Source organism: Rhinoderma darwinii, chromosome 8, assembly GCF_050947455.1.
Source record: "Rhinoderma darwinii isolate aRhiDar2 chromosome 8, aRhiDar2.hap1, whole genome shotgun sequence".
NCBI classification, from domain to species: Eukaryota; Metazoa; Chordata; class Amphibia; order Anura; family Rhinodermatidae; genus Rhinoderma; species Rhinoderma darwinii.
The window spans coordinates 12,165,701-12,184,603 of record NC_134694.1 but is presented as its reverse complement, the minus strand read 5'-3'; the positions used below and the strand labels follow the sequence as shown (position 1 = coordinate 12,184,603).

Below are 18,903 nucleotides of genomic sequence, written 5' to 3'. Positions count from 1 at the left end.
GCGTAATTCGGGCTTTAAAGGCGTGAATTACGCCTGAAAAAACGCCACTAATACGCCTACAAACATCTGCCCATTGCTTTCAATGGGTTTTACGGTGTTCTGTTCCCACGAGCCTTAATTTTACGCGTTGCTGTCAAAATACGGCGCGTAAAAAGACGCCCGTGAAAAAGAAGTGCATGTCACTTCTTGGGATGTTTTTGGAGGCGTTTTTCATTGACTCCGTTGAAAAACAGGTCCAAAAACGGCCGTAAAATACGCCACGAAAAACGCGAGTTGTTATAAAAACGTCTGAAAATCAGGAGCTGTTTTCTCCTGAAAACAGCTCCGTATTTTCAGACGTTTTTGGTCACTGCGTGTGAACATATCCTAAATATGCCAATCTTGTGGTGATCGCATGGGATGGCACTACCCATTTAACTCAAAACCTTGAACTGTATACATAAAGGGGGTACTCTGTAACTTAAACAATGATTAGGCTATTTATGTCTGATCGGTGGGACCTGCACCGATCAGCTGTCCTTGTGTCTGCCTGTGACATGTAGTGAACATTGTAGTCACCAATAATTACATATTTTTTAAAATTTGAATTGAAAATGAACGCATTGTAATACAGAAGATAGGGCTATGTAGCCAAATGGCGAAGCTACATGACATCTGGTCATGGCAGCATAGCATTGATTTAAATAGTTAATAGGTACAATGGAGCCTCAATGAGGTGGTGGTGGGGTGAATCAGACTGGTACCAATGCCCTATCACACGGCGGCTGTCTCACTGCTGTGACTGCGGCGCATGTTGTCGATGCCACGGGCAAGGCTGGAGGTAAAGAAATCTTTATGGACAATGACAGTGGACTTCATTGACATTGTCATCATACATTGTATGAACCCGGTGTTACCCAGTTCCTGTGTGGCTGCGGTTTGTAACACCTCCGCTGCGTGTGGCTCAGTGACTGCAGTGAAGATTTCCGGACTCTCAGTAAAGGTAAACTCAAGGCTTCTTGTGTCACAAAACATATACAACAGGGCGATATCATCCAGTATCCGAAGGACGAGTGTCACTCAGGATTTCCCAAAAATAGAACTTCTGTGGATTTTTTTCTTCTGTGTTTTGTACCTTTAAAAAATAAAATATATACAGGTCATTTTATATATATACACATACAGTATATGGTATTATCAATGGACTTGAATGCACAGGCTGACATAAAACAGCTGATGACAGCCCTGCAGGATTATTATGATTAGGACCTTCCTGATTGTAAGGGACTGATTCTAATATTGTGTATTATTGGGCAAGTGCTATTCAGGCTTTATTATATGTACAATCAGATACAATCATCCATCATGTACTGTATCTACACTACAACTGATGAGTGTGACAGTGCTGAGGATGATGAGGATACAATGTATCCCCCGTGCAGGAAGAGGAGATGCAGCACTGCCAGGGTTCCTGTTTCCTGCCTCTGTGATCAGCCCTCCCCCTGCATCCCAGAAGCCAACGGAAGACAACATGTCGAGTCTGCACAAGAGCAAGTAAGAGAGCTCCAGTATAGGGGAGTCCTGGAGGGGTACATCATGGGGTGCTGCATACAGGGGGAGTGCGTGCAAGGCTCAGGGCAACCTGCAAGCAAGGGGTTAAATGGATAGGCAGCAGCTGTCATTGTGTGGGAGGGTCAGAGAGGCTGAATCAGGGGAGTCCTGTTTATGCATATAACATACATCTCCCCACATATTAACATAATATTAAAATACATATAGAAATATACAATAATATAATAGAGTGTATACAAATATATATATATACAATGCAAAAAACATGCAGCACTCCGTTGGTTTTAGGTGAAAAAAAGTGGGTACTTTATTGCCCCATGTGCAACGTTTCAGCTCCTTCCCCTGGAGCCTTTCTTAAGCCATATATATATATATCTCTGCCTAATATATGAATCCCAATTTTGGCTTCTATGTGGCCACCACAAAAAGTTGTAAGCGGTGACCCGTCCCTTGCGCGGCAGGCTTGCCCACTATCATATAAGCGACATAGCAGTTGGAGAGGAACAGAGATTATAGGGGTTGTTTTATGACCTCTGTACCTATAAGGACATCAGAGAGGGTGGTGTCGTCGTGTCCCCCCCCCCTCTGTTACAAGCAGTTATCACCTATCCACTGGTCGTTAGATGGGGGTCCCTGTCCCTTTCAATTATTGTGAGTGGTTGTTAGGGACAGGAACCCCCATCTAAAAGATCTGACTGGAGTGTTCGAGCATGACTCGCTGTCGTGGGGGAGTAGGGTCCCCCTTCTAGTTAGAAGTGGGGTTCCCAGCTAGGAGATCCACCGATCTAACATTTATCCCCTTTCCAGTGGAGAGGAAAAACATTTTTTGTGGCTGATTGTTGCAAGTGGAATCCCCCTTTAATGCCTCTATAAATTGAAGGGATGATCTGTGTAGAACTTTGTCATTGATTTCTGATGCGAGGAAACCCCCTGATAAGCTTTGCCGGTGTTCCGTCGCTGTGTGAATGTACGTGCGTGGATCAGGACCCCGCGCTTCCCCAGGTGAATGATCAGGTGATGTTTTTCTATTTGCAGAATTGCAGAGTTCCAGGGCATTCTCAGTGAAGCGCACATCAACCTGCCTGTGCTGCGGGAGCTCTGCTTTAGCGGTAAGACGTCATCACATCTGGCGGGACACAATGGACTTTGTCTTTTTTACGTTTAATATTTTTTTCCACAGTGTCTGCAAACACGTGACTTCAAGGTTTACTTGAGTTAATTTAGAACATAATTAACCCTTAAAGAACATTTTCCAAAAATTCTAATAAATCTCCGACCTTATTATACAGGCCAGGTGCGCCACAGCGTGTTCTTTGTGAGCAGCGCTCTGCTTTGGCTCATAGAGGAAGGGAGGGGGTCCCCTTAGGCTTCGCTCACATCTGCGTCAGGGATCCGTGTATGGGTTCCGGTAAAGTTTTTCACGTCCGAGGTGCACCCGTGCGGGACGCGTTGTCGCGGATCTCCCATAGACTAGAGCCTATGAAGGGATGTGTGACACGCAGTAAAATAGGACACTGACACTGACGAAACAACGGTCGTGCGAACGGCCCCATTGAAATACATGAGTCTGGGTGACGGCCGTTGTTTTTACAGCCGTCACACGGACGTGATACACGCTCGTCTGAATGAGCCCTTAAAATGGGTTTCTTTCATCTATGGTCAAATGAGCTATATTGTTCTGTTATCAGCCATCGGACTAGCAGGCTCTTAGCAGTGTCCTTCACATAAACTTGGTACACGCAGCAGTCATATTTGCACACCTCAATTTCAGCTGTTTGTTTTTTATTGTGTTGACCGGAGATAATTTCACAATCTTTGATTTTCGTTATTTGTGAGCCAAAAACAATAGGTTTCTCTCTCCTGACATGTCTGTTTTAGTAAATGATTGTATTCCCCATGAAATAACGATTCTGGAGTATTCTATCTTAAAACTTTGTGTTGTGCCGTTCCTCTGTTATTCGTCCTAAAAATGTATGAATAAATTGACAACTGGGTGTTACCAGGGAGTTGTCCCTACAAAGACTGACATTGTCCAATCAGAGCTGACAGAGTGAGACTGTGTAGGGACACCCCCCCCTATGACAAGAGGAATGGTAACGCCCAGTTGTCAATTTATTCATAAATTTCTAGGAGGCATAACAGAGGAATGGCACAATGCAGATATGTTCTTGAGATGTTATTTTATAGGGAATATAAGTATTTACTAAAATAGACGTGTCAGGAGAGGTGACAGGTTTTCGTTAAAATTGTCCTTAGATGATTTTAGGCTTCTGGGGTCGCCATATCCCCGTCATATCTATTGGGGCTGAAATTAGTCCAATTCTATCACTTTATTGGATATAAGCAGCTCCAAGTCTGTATAAGGGGTTGCAAATACTAAAAGTAAACCCCCATGATCCCCCAAAAATCCAAGCTTTTTTTTCTCTGGATTTTTGGTTTTATTCATACATTTTTAAAATGCGTTTTTCTTCCTCTGTTTTTCATGCCCTATAAAGAAGCCTATGGGAATCCCAGAGCGTGCTGCGTTCTAAAAAACACAAGGACCGAAAAAAATGCACCAAAAGTGAAGAAAAACACCACAAACAAAAAGCATCTTTTTGTAGTGCGTTTTATATTTCCCAATTGACTTTCAGCAAACATCTGGCCGCAGCGCTTTGATCAAAAAATGGCACAAAAAAAAACCATGGAAAAACGCTATAAAAAACACGGCGCTTTTAAAAAAAAACGCTATGTGGGAAATCGCCCTCTATGTCTGTTGCTGAGGAAACTGCTTTAGGCTTCAGATCTCCTTCCTTATTCTGAAAAAACCGTCAATAAGTTGTCTGATCGAAGCGGGAACTGGTTTCTGATTGGTAGGGGGAGGAGCTGGTCATAGCGATCTATTTATACGGTGAGGAGAACGCCATGGATCAGATATGAGATCCGTCCATAGAGAAACATGGATTTATCCTGTCCATAGAGCGGTCTTTATAGATATGCGCCATATTGAATTATTGCAGGAAGATTATGGCGATCATCACGGATCCTATAAATATCTCATCTTTCTTTTTTCCATTTGACAGGCATACCATTTGAGGGAGGGATTCGGTGCCTTTGCTGGAAAGTATGTACCCCCATAGACTGAAATACTTAAGATCGTAGTCACGGCTCCTTCTTGATACAAAAAATGTCCCATAATTGTTCTTGTTTGTTTCAGATTTTACTCAACTATCTCCCAACAGATCGGCTGTTATGGGATTCAGTGCTGAAGAAACAAAGGTGAGGACACGTCTTCCATGTTGTTTTAGCATATCTAGCAAGGTTTGAATGGATGACACCCAATATGTCCGCCATTACGGCTCCCGAGCGGGTTGTTGTTCCAGCAAAATCTGCCGCATTGAGGGAGATTTGGCAAAACTGGTGCAAAGGAAAAGTGGTGCAGTTGCCCATAGCAACCATTCAGTCCTTAGCAATCTGATTGCGAAAGAAGCAAACTTCTCCATTACACCGGTTTTCATAATCCTCCCCCATTAAAAATTATTTTATAACCAGCAGATTTGTCATATAGGGAAAGCTGATTGTTAACCCCTGTGGAAGCAATAATGGCGGCCATATTCATACCACCCAACATTTAAATCGTCATTCACGGGACAATTTTAGCCACATCTCCAACCGTCCACAAACCTTCCAGAAACGCCCACTTTGGAGTATATTTGCATAAATCATGCCCCTTTTGAGGTCCGATTAGCAATCCCACGGAAAACGGGACAGTTGGGAGGCATATATATTGGATGTCACCCAGTTTTTCGCCCCAAAAAATAAATTACCAAACATAATAAAAGACTTCATACAAAAGGACGGCTCGGGGACCTAGATTTCCAGGTCATGGAGAAATTCTCTTTAAGGCTACGTCCACACGTAGCGGAATTGCGGCCGGAAAAGCTGCAGCATATTACAGTAGCAGCAAAGTAGATGATATTTTACCAAATCTCATCAACACACTGCAGAAAATTTCCGTGCTGAGTTTTTCAATTCGTAGTATGTCAATTTAGGCTAGGGCTACACGGCAACTTTGGCCACAACACAAGTCGTGCGGCTACAGTTCGCTATGTGCCTCTGCCTGCATCGCATGTAGTCAAAGTCGCAAGAAATGCAGCAGATTAAGATTTCTTGCGACTCTTGAGTTGCGGTCACGGCAAACTGCGGGTCGCAATATGGCCACATTGCCTTTTATTGTGTGCAATCCACGGAGGGAATTCCCTGCGGTTTCTGGGTTGGATTTGCTGTAGGGTTTTTCCGCAGAAAATCCTACACATGTGAACATACCCTTAATAGAGACTCTTTCATAAAAATAAACCATCTCTGACTTCTTTTAGGGAGACTTATGACCACTTCTTAAAAGAAATGATCATTCAGCCAGGAATCGCCAAAGCCAAACTCGGTTTGTCCAGAGAAGATGTCACTTTGGAAGACCACGTAAGTACTTACTGTTTTACATTAAAGGGGTTGTCTGCTTCGGGAAACCCATTTTCAAATCTCTATTAGGCCATTCTGAGTTAATAGGGATCCTATTCAGGATCTCTATCGATTAGCGGAGCGGACAGCGGCTCCAAAGAGCGTCTCTGGAGGACCAGGCACAGATGTGCATTACATGGACAGCCTATTGATTTACATGGGCACGATGTAATGCTTCCTTTCTCCTGGAGTGGCGCTGCAGGGGAATCGATCACTTGCTGCCAGGTTCCCCCACAGATTACATCCTATCACTGCAGTTCCCTGCATTGTGGAACCTGTGATCAGCTTCTTTTCGCGGGACCCTTCCAACAAAAAGGGGTTGTCCGCAGCGGGAACACCTTTTAATAAATGAGAATGTCTTAATATATTTCCTCCTAAGTAATTAATGGTTATAACTGCAATAAAAAATTATCTCTTTTAGCCCCTCAACCCCAACCCAGATAGTCGGTGGAACACATACTTCAAAGATAATGAGGTCCTGCTGCAGATAGACAAGGATGTGAGGTAAGCAACATGGCCGCTGCTGATTTGATTGGCATACCTTCCACATTTGTGGGACATGCAGTCGCCGGTGCTGGAAGCGGAAGGCTCCGTCCACTGTATAGTGGCCATGCCGGGTTACTGCAGCTCTGCTCCTATTCACTTGAAGAGGACCTGTCATTTCTCCTGACCCCCCCCCCCCCAACTGGTAGCACCCAGTTGTGTTGTCGATTTATTTATACATTTCTAGGAGGAATAATAGAGGAACGGGACAGCACAGAAGATGCTCAAGAATTTTTATTTTATGGGGAATATAATTATTTACTAGAACTAACATCTCAGGAGAGGTGACAGGTCCTCTTTAAAGAGGTTTTCCTACCACGGTCTTTAAGTCCTAAAATGCTGATCGCTGGGGGGTTCAGCTCCTGGGATCCCCACCAATTCTAAGAAAGAGCCGGTTTTAGTCTTTGCTGCCATGGAAAAAATAGAAGTTAAAGGGGTTGTATGAGTTTAGAAGGGGCCCTATTAGTGCACATGGACGTCATAGAGGAGGGGGTCCAGCACTTTGGACCTCCCCTTATTAGCCTGACTGGAAAGCCTCTACAGAGAATCCCACTTCAGAACTCGGAGTGACCATGTGTTAAATGGTCGGACATTCATTTCAGTAGATGCCGTGTAATACTTTCCTGTAGGGGAAATGTGGGACTGCCGGCAACTACTCCTGCCTATAACAGCTGGCAACTACTCCTGCCTATAACAGCTGGCAACTACTCCTGCCTATAACAGCTGGCAACTACTCCTGCCTATAACAGCTGGCAACTACTCCTGCCTATAACAGCCGGCAACTACTCCTGCCTATAACAGCTGGCAACTACTCCTGCCTATAACAGCTGGCAACTACTCCTGCCTATAACAGCCGGCAACTACTCCTGCCTATAACAGCTGGCAACTACTCCTGCCTATAACAGCTGGCAACTACTCCTGCCTATAACAGCTGGCAACTACTCCTGCCTATAACAGCTGGCAACTACTCCTGCCTATAACAGCTGGCAACTACTCCTGCCTATAACAGCTGATTGCCTGCGGTTGTCCTAATGGGACAACCCCTTTAAGGAACGTATCAAGGACGGATTCTTGACACTTTCTGTCAACTCTATTTCAATGAAGAGCGACTTTGGTCATTGTGTCCTTTCTTGGGAAAGGGTTTATATTTGAGTGCTATGTTTTCTGACATACTGGCACCATGTGGTACATAGACTGATATATGATCATTTCTGTATGTTCCTAATTCTATCCATTCCTGTATTCCAGGAGGCTGTGTCCTGACTTCTCTTTTTTCTTGAACCCCACGGAATACCCCTGCCAGCTAATCATGGATCCGGAGAACGAATATGAGACCCTGAGGAAGCGGGTAGAACAGACCACACTAAAGTCTCAGACTGTGGCAAGGAACAGGAGTGGCCTCACTAATGTAAGGAAGTTTTAGGACCAGTCTGTCTGCATTGTTATATATATATATATAGTGTCAAACTTTGCCTAGCATGGGCGAAGTGGCAGTGGATACACTACATAGCCCTCCACGCTCCATTGACGGCAATGCCAACCCCTAGACAGATTTGCCATTCAGGAGTTGGTCGAACCTTACTGTCAAGCCTGTGATGGTTGATCTAATGCTTCTCATCCAGATATGGTTTACCGTCTATCCTCAACAACCTTTTCTTTTCCACCCAGGTGAGCTCTCCTCTCAAGGCATCGGCTTCTCATTCGATGGGTGATATAGAATCTCTGCCCAGTGGCTGTGAGGCACATTGGGAGGTGGTAGAGCGAATCCTATTCATTTACGCCAAACTGAATCCTGGCATAGCCTATGTGCAAGGCATGAACGAAATAGTCGGACCCATCTATTACACCTTTGCCACAAACCCTAAGAGTGCCTGGAGAGGTGAGGTCAGAACTAAAGTCATGAGTCTCTGTCAATGATACCAATCTTGTAAGGTGGTACCCTATTAGGAGATGTTGATGGGGGGTGGGGGGGGGGGGTGTCCAAGGTCAAGGTCACCATGTAATGCTTGATCTCCTGTACTCTCATAACCAGAGCATGCTGAATCTGACACCTTCTTCTGCTTCACTAATCTGATGGCTGAGATCCGGGACAATTTCATCAAGAGTCTAGATGATTCTCAGTGTGGAATAACTGCAAAGATGGAGCGAGTTTACTCCACACTGAAGGAAGAGGACGAGGAGCTCTACCTCAGGCTGGTGAGTAGATCACAGAGAGGTTTTCATCAACTAATACTCAGCTGATCAGTTCAAGTAAAGTGCAACATTAGAGCCTCTTTAAAAGGGTTTTTTCCGTGACAACCCTTAAAGGGTTGTCGTGGGACAACCCCTTTTTAGATTTATAACAGAGAATTGTTCAATCAGCACTTCCTTTAAAGTGTAAATAAACTTTTTAAAAACTTACGACATGTCATAGTTGTATGTCAGAAGTTTTGATCGGTGGGGTCCGAGCAATGAGACCCTCACCGATTGCTAAAACGAAGTGTCAGAAACGCTCAGGTGAGCGCTGTGCTGCTTAGTTTCCGATCGGCTTCCCTCGTAGTGATTTATGGGCTCAACAGAAAGTCTCTGAGTCCGTACAATGCTCTCTCGGCTTTACCATCAGAAACAAAGCAGGGCAGCATTTTAGCGGTCGGTGGGGGTTTCAGTGCTCGGACCCCCACTGATCAAAACGTCTGACATGTCACTATGACAAGTCCAAAACTTTTCTAAAAGTTTAGTTACACTTTAAGGGGTTGCCCACTCTAACCAATCCCTTTTTCTGAATCGGCAACCCCTTAATATAATATTATTGGAATCATTCCCTTAACATGCTGGAATGATCTGTATTCTGATTTTGTGATTCGTGCCAAGAGGCTGAGCAGAATACAGACTGCCAAAAATTCCTGTAACTCGGCTCATGGAGCCTGCAAGGTTATGGCGAGGAATTTTAATTATTTTCAGCTTTCATGATCGCTCCAGCTTCTTCTAGAATAAATTCCAGTAATCCTATTAGGGAATTCATGACAAAGCAATTCCCTAATATCTGTACAGTGGTCCAGGGTGAAGCTTCACTTTAACGCTGTATTGCGCTCCTACTAACACCGCCTTACACGTGCTTCCGCTATTCCACCTGCATGAGCTCCTCTTCTGAGGTCAGCTGAGCATTATGGGAAATCATTAGTAGTTTAGTGGTTGACAGGTTGTCCATTCTTGCTTTTGCTGGGTCACCTAAAGCCATTGTCTACTCACAGCAAGAACAGAACATCAAGCCTCAGTTCTTCACCTTCCGCTGGTTGACATTACTTCTCTCCCAAGAGTTTGTGCTTCCCGATGTCATACGGATCTGGGATTCGCTATTTGCAGATGAGAACAGATTTGACTTCCTCCTGAAGGTCTCGTGTGCTATGCTGATGTAAGTATAGAAATATAATATTATAATCCTATACGCCCACAAGTTCTTATATGACCGGGAACTTGCAATTCCTCTACCGGCCTTAGGATCACTTCCTCCTTATCTAATTTGTGTCTTTGAATTCTGTTTTTCAGATTAATTCGTGAGCAGTTATTAGAAGGGGACTTCACAGTGAATATGAGGCTGCTCCAGGTGAGATACTAAGACAAGTTGTCAGGTCTACTTAAAGAGGCTCTGTCACCAGATTTTGCAACCCCTATCTCCTATTGCAGCAGATCGGCGCTGCAATGTAGATAAGAGTAAAGTTTTTGTTTTTTTTAAAAACGAGCATTTTTGGCCAAGTTATGACCATTTTTATATTTATTCAAATGTGGCTTTCTAAAGTACAACTGGGCGTGTTTAACCCGTTAGTGACCGACCCATCGTGTTTCTACGTCGGTCACTAACGGGCTTTATTCCGATGCCATAGACTTTTTACGTTGCGGCATCGGAATAAGTTTACAGAGCAGGGAGATGTCAAATCTCCCTGCTCTCAGCTGCTAGAGGCAGCTGAGGGCTGGGAGCGTCCCTGCTCTGCCGTGTGAGATCGATATTAGTATCGATCTCACACGTTTAACCCCTCGGATGCGGTGCTCAATAGCGAGCACCGCATCTGAGTGGTTTTGGAGAGAGGCAGGGAGCTCCCTCTCTCTCCCACCGACACCCGGCGATACGATCGCCGAGTGTCTGTGTCTCTAATGGCAGCCGGGGGTCTAATAAAGGCCCCCAGGTCTGCCTGGAGTGAATGCCTGCTAGATCATGCCGCAGGCATGACCTAGCAGATGCCTGTCCGTGTTAAACGGACAGGCAGTAATACACTGCAATACAAAAGTATTGCAGTGTATTATAAATGCGATCGCAGAATCGCATATTATAGTCCCCTAATGGGACTAGTAAAAAAGTGAAAAAAAAGTTTAATAAAGTTAATTTTAAAAAAAATGAAAAACCCAGCTTTTCCCCTTACAAACTGCTTTACTATTAAAAAAACAAAATAAAGTTAAAAAGTTACACATATTTGGTATCGCCGCGTCCGTAACGACCCCGACTATAAATCTATTACATTGTTTAACCCGCACGGTGAACGCCATAAAAAAAATAATAAAAAACTATGGAAAAATTGCTGTTTTCTGTGAATACTGACTTTAAAAAAATGTAATAAAAAGTGATCAAAAAGTCGCATCTACACCAAAATGGTACCAATAAAAACTACAAGTCGTCCCGCAAAAAAAAAGCCCTCATACAACCGCATCGGCGAAAAAATAAAAACGTTACGGCTCTTCAAATATGGAGACACAAAAACAAATAATTTTGAAAAAAAAGCGTTTTTCCTGTGTAAATGTAGTAAAACATACAAAAACGATACAAATTTGGTATCGTTGCAATCGTAACAACCCGCTGAATAAAGTTATTGTGTTATTTATACCACACGGTAAACAGCGTCGATTTAGGACGCAAAAAAGAGTGGCGAAATTTCAGATTTTTTTCTATTCCCCCCCCCCCAAAAAAAAGTTAATAAAAGTTAATCAATAAATAATATGTCCCCCAAAATGGTGCTATTAAAAAATACAACTTCCCCCCTTCAGATCTCCAAGATATACCCAGGGGCTAACGCGGAGTGCTGGAGGGGGTGTGGAGGGCTGGGGACCCTACATCATATATTTTGGGAATGTCCCATTATCGCTCCGGTGTGGGTTTCAGTGTTCAATCTGGCCTCCAGACTGTTGGAGGTTCAAGTGACACCAAATGCAGATCTAGCCCTTTTGTCTCTAAATATGGGAATAATTTCACCGGAAGATAGAGCCTTGTTTTGCCATATTTGTCTGTCGGTTAAATTATTGGTGGCCAGAAACTGGAAGTCAGTCTCGGTCCCGTCTTTGAGGGAAATTATAGAAGAAGTCTCATCCCATTGTGTATATGAAAGATTATTTGCACTTCGTCAGAATAGAATGAATAGATTCGAAGCTCAGTGGCAAAGGTGGACTGACATGTTCCCAGGTTAGGACAGACGAAGGTAAAATGGGGACTCACACGTGGATTACAAAGCAATAAGAGGAGAAGGGGTTAATAATAATGGTGGAACACATTAAAGGATATGAGAATGTTCTGAGAAAGCCTTCCCTATTTCCCTATCCCTCCCTTTCCTTCCCACCTTCCCTTACGAGATAAGGTTTTTCAGGTTGCCTACCTCAGTTGTACAGGATAATATTACTCTGTTTGGTGAACATCTTCTTGATGATATAATTTATTTGCTTCTGTACAAAAATGTTTTCTATGTTTAAAATCAATAAAAATGTAATGTTTAAAAAAAAAAAAAAAAAAAAAAAAAAAAAAAATACAACTTGTCCCGCAAAAAACAAGACCTTATACAGCTATGTCAACGCAAAAATAAGAAGGTTATAGCTCTTGGAATGCGATGATTGAAAAACGTAAAAAATAGCTTGGTCATTAAGGTCCAAAATAGGCTGGTCATTAAGGGGTTAAAGTAAAAGTACAACTGGGCGTGTATTATGTGCGTACATCGGGGCGTTTTTACTTCTTTTACTAGCTGGGCGTTGTGAATGGGAGTGTATGATGCTGACGAATCAGCATCATCCACTTCTCTTCACAACGCCCAGCTTCTGGCAGTGCAGACACACAGCGTGTTCTCGAGAGATCACGCTGTGACGTCACTCACTTCCTGCCCCAGGTCCTGCATCGTGTCGGACGAGCGAGGACACATTGGCACCAGAGGCTACAGTTGATTCTGCAGCAGCATCAGCGTTTGCAGGTAAGTAGCTACATCGACTTACCTGCAAACGCCGATGCTGCTGCAGAATCAACTGTAGCCTCTGGTGCCGATGTGTCCTCGCTCATCCGACACGATGCAGGACCTGTGAGTGACGTCACAGCGTGATCTCTCGAGAACACGCTGTGTCTGAACTGCCAGAAGCTGGGTGGTAACGAAGAGAAGTGGATGATGCTGATTCGTCAGCATCATACACTCCCATTCACAACGCCCAGCTAGTAAAAGAAGTAAAAACGCCCCGATGTACGCACATAATACACGCCCAGTTTTACTTTTACTTTAAACACGCCCACTTGGACTTTAGAAAGCCTCATTTGCATAAATATAAAAATGGTCATAACTTGGCCAAAAATGCTCGTTTTAAAAAAAAAAAAAAATGTTACTCTTATCTACATTGCAGCGCCGATCTGCTGCAATAGGAGATAGGGGTTGCAAAATCTGGTGACCGAGCCTCTTTAAAGGAGGTGTATGAGATTAGAAAAACAAGGCTGCCTTCTTCCAGAAACAGCGCCATTCTTGTCCAGAGGCTGTGTCTGGTATTACAGCTGAATCCCATTAAAGTGAATGCAGTTGAACTGCACTACCACAGTTTCCCTCGATATCTTCCGTCATGAGACCGACCGCCATACATGCTTGAATCTAATGTGTGTGGGCAACTTTACAACTGTAAATCTGTTTAATGTAAAATTTGTTTATTGTTTTTTTTACCTTTTTGTCTCGATCATCAGGATCTGGTAGATCCTCCAGCACCGCAGCAGCAGTGTGTGTAAATCTTAAAAGATTGTCTATTCTTTCTCCAAGGAATCTATTTGTACTGTGAAGGCTCCTCATGCACTTTTTTTTTTGCAAGGTTTTTTTTTTATGGTACGTGCACTTTTTCTTTCACTGTCCCAGCATTATTTTTTTTAAATAGTGTGTTCTAGTACCTGTGTTTGTACATGCTTTATTTATGTGGCATTTTTCACATTGTATGGGATTCAAAGATTCCTCTGTTCAACACGATTTATTCTGACAGAACGCCATGAAAAACGCCAAACACCTTTGCACATGCGCTTTTTGGATATGGCCAAATAAAAACAAACAAAGGAGGTCCAAGGGCCAACCCAAAAAAACACCAGCAAAAAAGTGGAGTTGTTCGTAAAAGTGCTGCGTGTAAAGACACCCTAAAGCAAGGAGTTTCCTAGGAGTGAGATGGAGTAGACAGTCGGAGAAGATTTACACACTGCTGCTGGATGCTGGTGGATCAGCTGGCTCTATATAAACAACAGGGCACAAATGGTTAATATGGTAGATTTACATCTATGCGTAAATTGTATCTGGTAACTAAACTTTTAAAAAACTTTTGACATGTCAGAAGTTTTGATCGGTGGGTGTCCGAGCACTGAGACCCCCACCAATCGCTAAAACGAAGCTGCAGAAGCGCTCGGGTAAGCGATGTGCCGCTTTGTTTCTGATCAGCACAAAGCCGAGCGAGCGGTGTACGTGCTCAATAAAAAGACTGAGCCCATACACCGCTCGCTTGGCTTTCTGTGGAAAGCTCATCTGAAACAAAGCGGCACGTCGCTTACCCGAGCAACTCTGCCACTTCGTTTTAGCGATCACTGGTGGTCTCACTTCTTGGGCCCCCAAAAGTTTTTTAAAACGTTAAGTTACCCTGTAAATACAGGCAACTTTAGTCCGAAAGATCCTAACAAATCGAATCCCCTGATCAGTGGAGAGTATTGGTTGATCTACCTAAAGAGGCCTTGTCCACCACTCCTCAACCTTTTCAATACATTTTATATCTGTTTCTTTACATCACTCCAGGATTACCCCCTCTCCGATGGGGACGTTCTTCCTATCTTGAAGAAAGCCAAGGAACTTCAAGACTCCAAATAAGATCCTGCATTGCAGTCACTGTTCTCCTGAGACCCTCTGGGCCCTTACCGCACACTCATCTACTGGACAAGAGCTAATACTGGAGGTCTGCCGCCTCCGTCACGTGTGTTACATGGACGCGAGGGTTTTGCCTTGTACACTCCTATCGGTGACACTCCTGCCCGGATTATACAACGGGCATTACGTTGGGATTTTCCACCCGCTCACTCGTGCCTACGATTCCTGATGACCAATCAATGCACTATAGACCTTTTGGCACTAAGGGGCTTTTTTCGAATGCCTGTATCAGTATCTGTCAGGTGTTGGAAGACTGTTAGCAATGACATGTGTAGCACCTGACTAACCATGGGAAAGCCCACAGCGAGATAAAGCTGCCTCCCGGCTAAGGCCCTGGTGTCTGAGACGTCAAGTAGTTACATAAGTGTTTATAAACCTCATGTTACATTTCTCCATCTTAAGAAGAAAAATCAAACAGATTTTAGGTTGTATTTGCCAATTAATTATTTTACGTTTGTGTTTTTCTATTGTTTTTATTTTAGCATGCATTTTTTTTGTTGATCAGATTTTGTTTGAAATCCTATTGCTTTGGAGGGGTTATCTCAGGATAGACGTTGGCGGTCTATTGCCAGGATATGCCATCAACACCACTTTGACCCTTGCGATTACTAGAACAAAGTGGTCGCTAGGAAAGGTGGTCTTTTGGCACCACTTTCTCTGGAGGCAGCAAGGTTGGCTATTCACTATAATGGGTGACCATGTGGCATCTAGAAAAAGCCGAGCAGATCCAACAGAAGACAAACTGGCACGGGTGTTGTCTAGCGCTGCTGCAGGTTTGTTCTAGCGATCGAGCTTACAGCAATTGGACCTCCACCGATCGGACATTGATGGCATATTCGAGCATCATGCTATCAATGTTTGTGCTGAGCCTAGTACAAAGGCACATTTCCACCTAAATTAAAGTGTAAAGTGTCCTCTTTTGTCAAGTTGTTAGCTGGGTGGCAACCAACATGGCCACCATTACAATTTACCTCGTGTTTTTGTATTTGTTTCAGGCATTTGCCTTAAAGGAATCTTGGAAAGTTGGGTATTAAGTGGGTTGTCTCATCTTACTGAAATTAAGTGGGTTCGGTTTCTGGAATCCCAGCGATCATCTGTTATACCAGCCATACATTTCTTCTGCAGCGGCCACTACAGGGGACATGTAGTATTACATGGAGTCCATTCTATTCTATACATAGACGAGCCCGGAGTAAGAGCCACTGATACTTATAGCTAAGGGCTCATAGAGTGGATTATTGAGTAAGGTATTTGCCTCTGTGACATTCATATATCCCAATAGGACATATGGCAAATGGTTGTCTTAGTTGGACAATCTCTTTAACTCATATTGCTGCTGTAATGACGGCCATATTGCTTGCCACCCAGCCATCCTAGGAATGGATAACTAAGACACTGATGAATAGAAATTTGAGCATCTTGACAGAAGAGGACAACTCAAGGATTTTTATATAGTGCAGATTTTTCCATGTTAATACTGTAATTTCGACAACCCATCTTGTTTTATTTTGGTGAACATTTCATTTTCAATAGCTGCTGAGAGGAAGTATGTTTCCAAAACTTAAGTAAGCACTCTGATTTCTTTAAGGGAATGTAGTGATAAAGAAGATTACCTCCTTTTCTTTTAATGTATGTGTATTATTTAGACTTACAATCTGATGAATTTATGACATGCAGATGCCACTAGCAGGCGCTGTTTCACATGCGACTCTGGTCTAGACATGGTAAAAGGAACCTGGCTTTCCATTGGACCTCCATGGATACAGCTATAGATGTAAAGACCTGGTTCCACAAACAGCATGTCTTAAAGGGACATACATACAAAGGTATTGTACCAATGGGTATAATATACTATGTATAAATTGATCCCAATGTTGCGCATATCAATTATGTTCCCTGAGGCACCTGTCATTTTTCTTATCGTTGATCAGTAATCGCCGACATATTTGAGACAAGTCCTGTATTTGATGAGTCCAAAGGAACCAATTTCACTGATGGGAACCTTAAAGGGAACTTGTCACTATGTCAAACCTATTAAAATGAGGACATTAGTGTGCTATCCCAATAGAGTTGGTTACAACTACACACACTTAATAGCCTCCCCCTCCCAAATACCAAATAGGAGGGCTGAAAAAAAGTGCTTCCTGGTACTGTGGAGTCATATGGTGCACCACATGATCCCTCTTAGCCAATCAGCAGCTCTGAAAAGCATCATGTGATTCAGTCTTTGACTCCTGCTTCTGAGGAGTCATGGAGTTTGTCACGTGATAATTTTACCTGGCTCAGAAGGATCATGTGACTCCACAGAACCATGAAATACTTCCCATTCTGCCCCAGTTTTGTACCTTAGGGGGCTGTTTAGGGGATACAATTACACTCCCTAGTATAACACTATTAGGAAATCATCCTCATGTTCTAATATAGAAGTCCGTCATAGTTACATGGTTTCTATAAGACATTCCTATAACACCCTTTGAAATTGGAGCCGTCCCATTAATATTTTCTGGCTACAATTCCCTACGAATACAAATCTAAATTTTAGATACATGGTGACTCAAAAATCAAGAACCACCCAAAAATCTGTAAGATATCATCTCCGTGCTTAGATACCAATGTTATATGCTTCCTCCCTGTCTCCCCCTTGTAAATGAGATGACGTAGGCATGGATAGTACTGCCTTTCTGTCTCCCCCTACTAATGAGATAGGCACAGATAGTACTGCCGCCTTTTCTCCACCTGTAAATGATGGAGACCCGGATAGTACTGCCTCCCTGTCTCCCCTGTAAATGATGGAGGCACAGATAGTACTGCTTCCCCCTATTAGTGAGAAAGGCACAGATAGTACTACCTCCCTGTCTCCCCCTGTTAATGAGAAAGGCACAGATAGAACTGCCTTCCTGTCTTCCCTGTAAATGAGTTAGGCAGAGATAGTACTGCCTCTTAGTCTTCCCCTATTAATGAGATTGGCACAGATAGTAAAGCCTCCATATCTCCTGTAAATAAGGTAGGCACAGATAGTAGTACTGCCTCTCTGTCTACCCCTATTAATGATATAGGTACAGATAGTACTGCCTCCATGTCTTCCCCTATTAATGAGATAGGCGCAGATAGTATTGCCTCTCTTTCTCCTACTGTAAATGAGATGGGCACAGATCGTACAGTCTCCCTTTGGTGAATGACGTTGCAGCTTCTATCAAATAGAATAAAAAAAATTCTAGGGTAATTACCCTAGAATATAATCCGCAAGGGGAGGGGCATCTGTGTTACACAGCCTTATACGGAGCAATTTGTCGCAATAAAGTTTGAAATCCAAAACTTTATGCGTGAAGTATGAACACTAACGTGCGCTTTGTTCGTCGACCAAACAGATACCACCCCCCACCCCCCCCCCCCCCACAAAATGTATTGTGGTCGTGCACAAAAATGACCAGTCACTAATCTAGATCACGGACTACAACTCCTGCTTACCTCTGGCAATTATAAGGGAATCTGCTACGGACCTTCGTTTATAGTTGAATACTTCTGAATTGTCCTCAGATTTAATTTTACTGGATAAATTACAGCCAACTTTTTTTTAATTAATTTTTTCTGTGATATTTGTTTCTAATTCTGTATTTGTATTTGATGCTTGGTGTAAACTGGGGCGCCAAGAAATGAAATGTACAATGTGATGATGTGAGTTTAATTTGCCTCAATACATTTTTGTTTTTTCTCTCTGTTTCCATGTTAATTACGAGGTATCAATAAATCACCCGATTATATAAACAAGGTCTTCATAGTAGAATTTGCTTTCCGCCTGATTTATCTTGGTTTCCAATGGAGACGACCGCCACATACTATAGGCCGAGCGTGCGCAGACTAGACCTACCTTGTAAATGTATGAAGTAACCGTATGTTCATTGCGAGTAAGGTCACATGAAGGATTCTGAAAGGCCATCCAATGTAATAAATTCTTAATGCTGCAGGCAAGGATCAATGGCTCCTGAATAAGATGAAATATTGATGGAGAAGAGAGGAAAATTTTTTATTTAAAGAGGTCTCTCCTAATTTTTTAATGGCATTTCCTATGTGTGAAGCCAGTGATACAAATTATGGATTAATTGCTTATTCCCCACTGAAACCCAATCCAAATTTAAAGGGGTTATCCAGTGAAATAAAATTGATG

At 43.1% G+C, this 18,903-nt stretch overlaps 1 protein-coding gene across 1 annotated transcript; it reads left to right on the top strand.

Annotated features, from left to right (window-relative positions):
- Positions 1-1,449: 1,449 nt before the first annotated feature.
- Positions 1,450-18,490, top strand: TBC1D13 (TBC1 domain family member 13). The gene is made up of 12 exons (XM_075835103.1): positions 1,450-1,533; positions 2,587-2,660; positions 4,614-4,654; positions 4,748-4,809; positions 5,907-6,006; positions 6,467-6,549; positions 7,837-7,996; positions 8,257-8,467; positions 8,621-8,784; positions 9,819-9,979; positions 10,114-10,171; positions 14,610-18,490. The coding sequence occupies exons 1-12, from the start codon at positions 1,511-1,513 to the stop codon at positions 14,679-14,681; spliced, it is 1,209 nt and encodes a 402-aa protein (XP_075691218.1). The 5' UTR covers positions 1,450-1,510; the 3' UTR covers positions 14,682-18,490.
- The last annotated feature ends 413 nt before the right edge of the window (positions 18,491-18,903 follow it).

Coding starts and splice junctions, on each gene's coding strand:
- TBC1D13 (XM_075835103.1), top strand. CDS start 1,511: ATGTCGAGTCTGCACAAGAGCAA. Junction 7,997..8,256: donor ACAGGAGTGGCCTCACTAAT/GTAAGGAAGTTT, acceptor TTTTCCACCCAG/GTGAGCTCTCCTCTCAAGGC. Junction 8,468..8,620: donor CCCTAAGAGTGCCTGGAGAG/GTGAGGTCAGAA, acceptor TCTCATAACCAG/AGCATGCTGAATCTGACACC.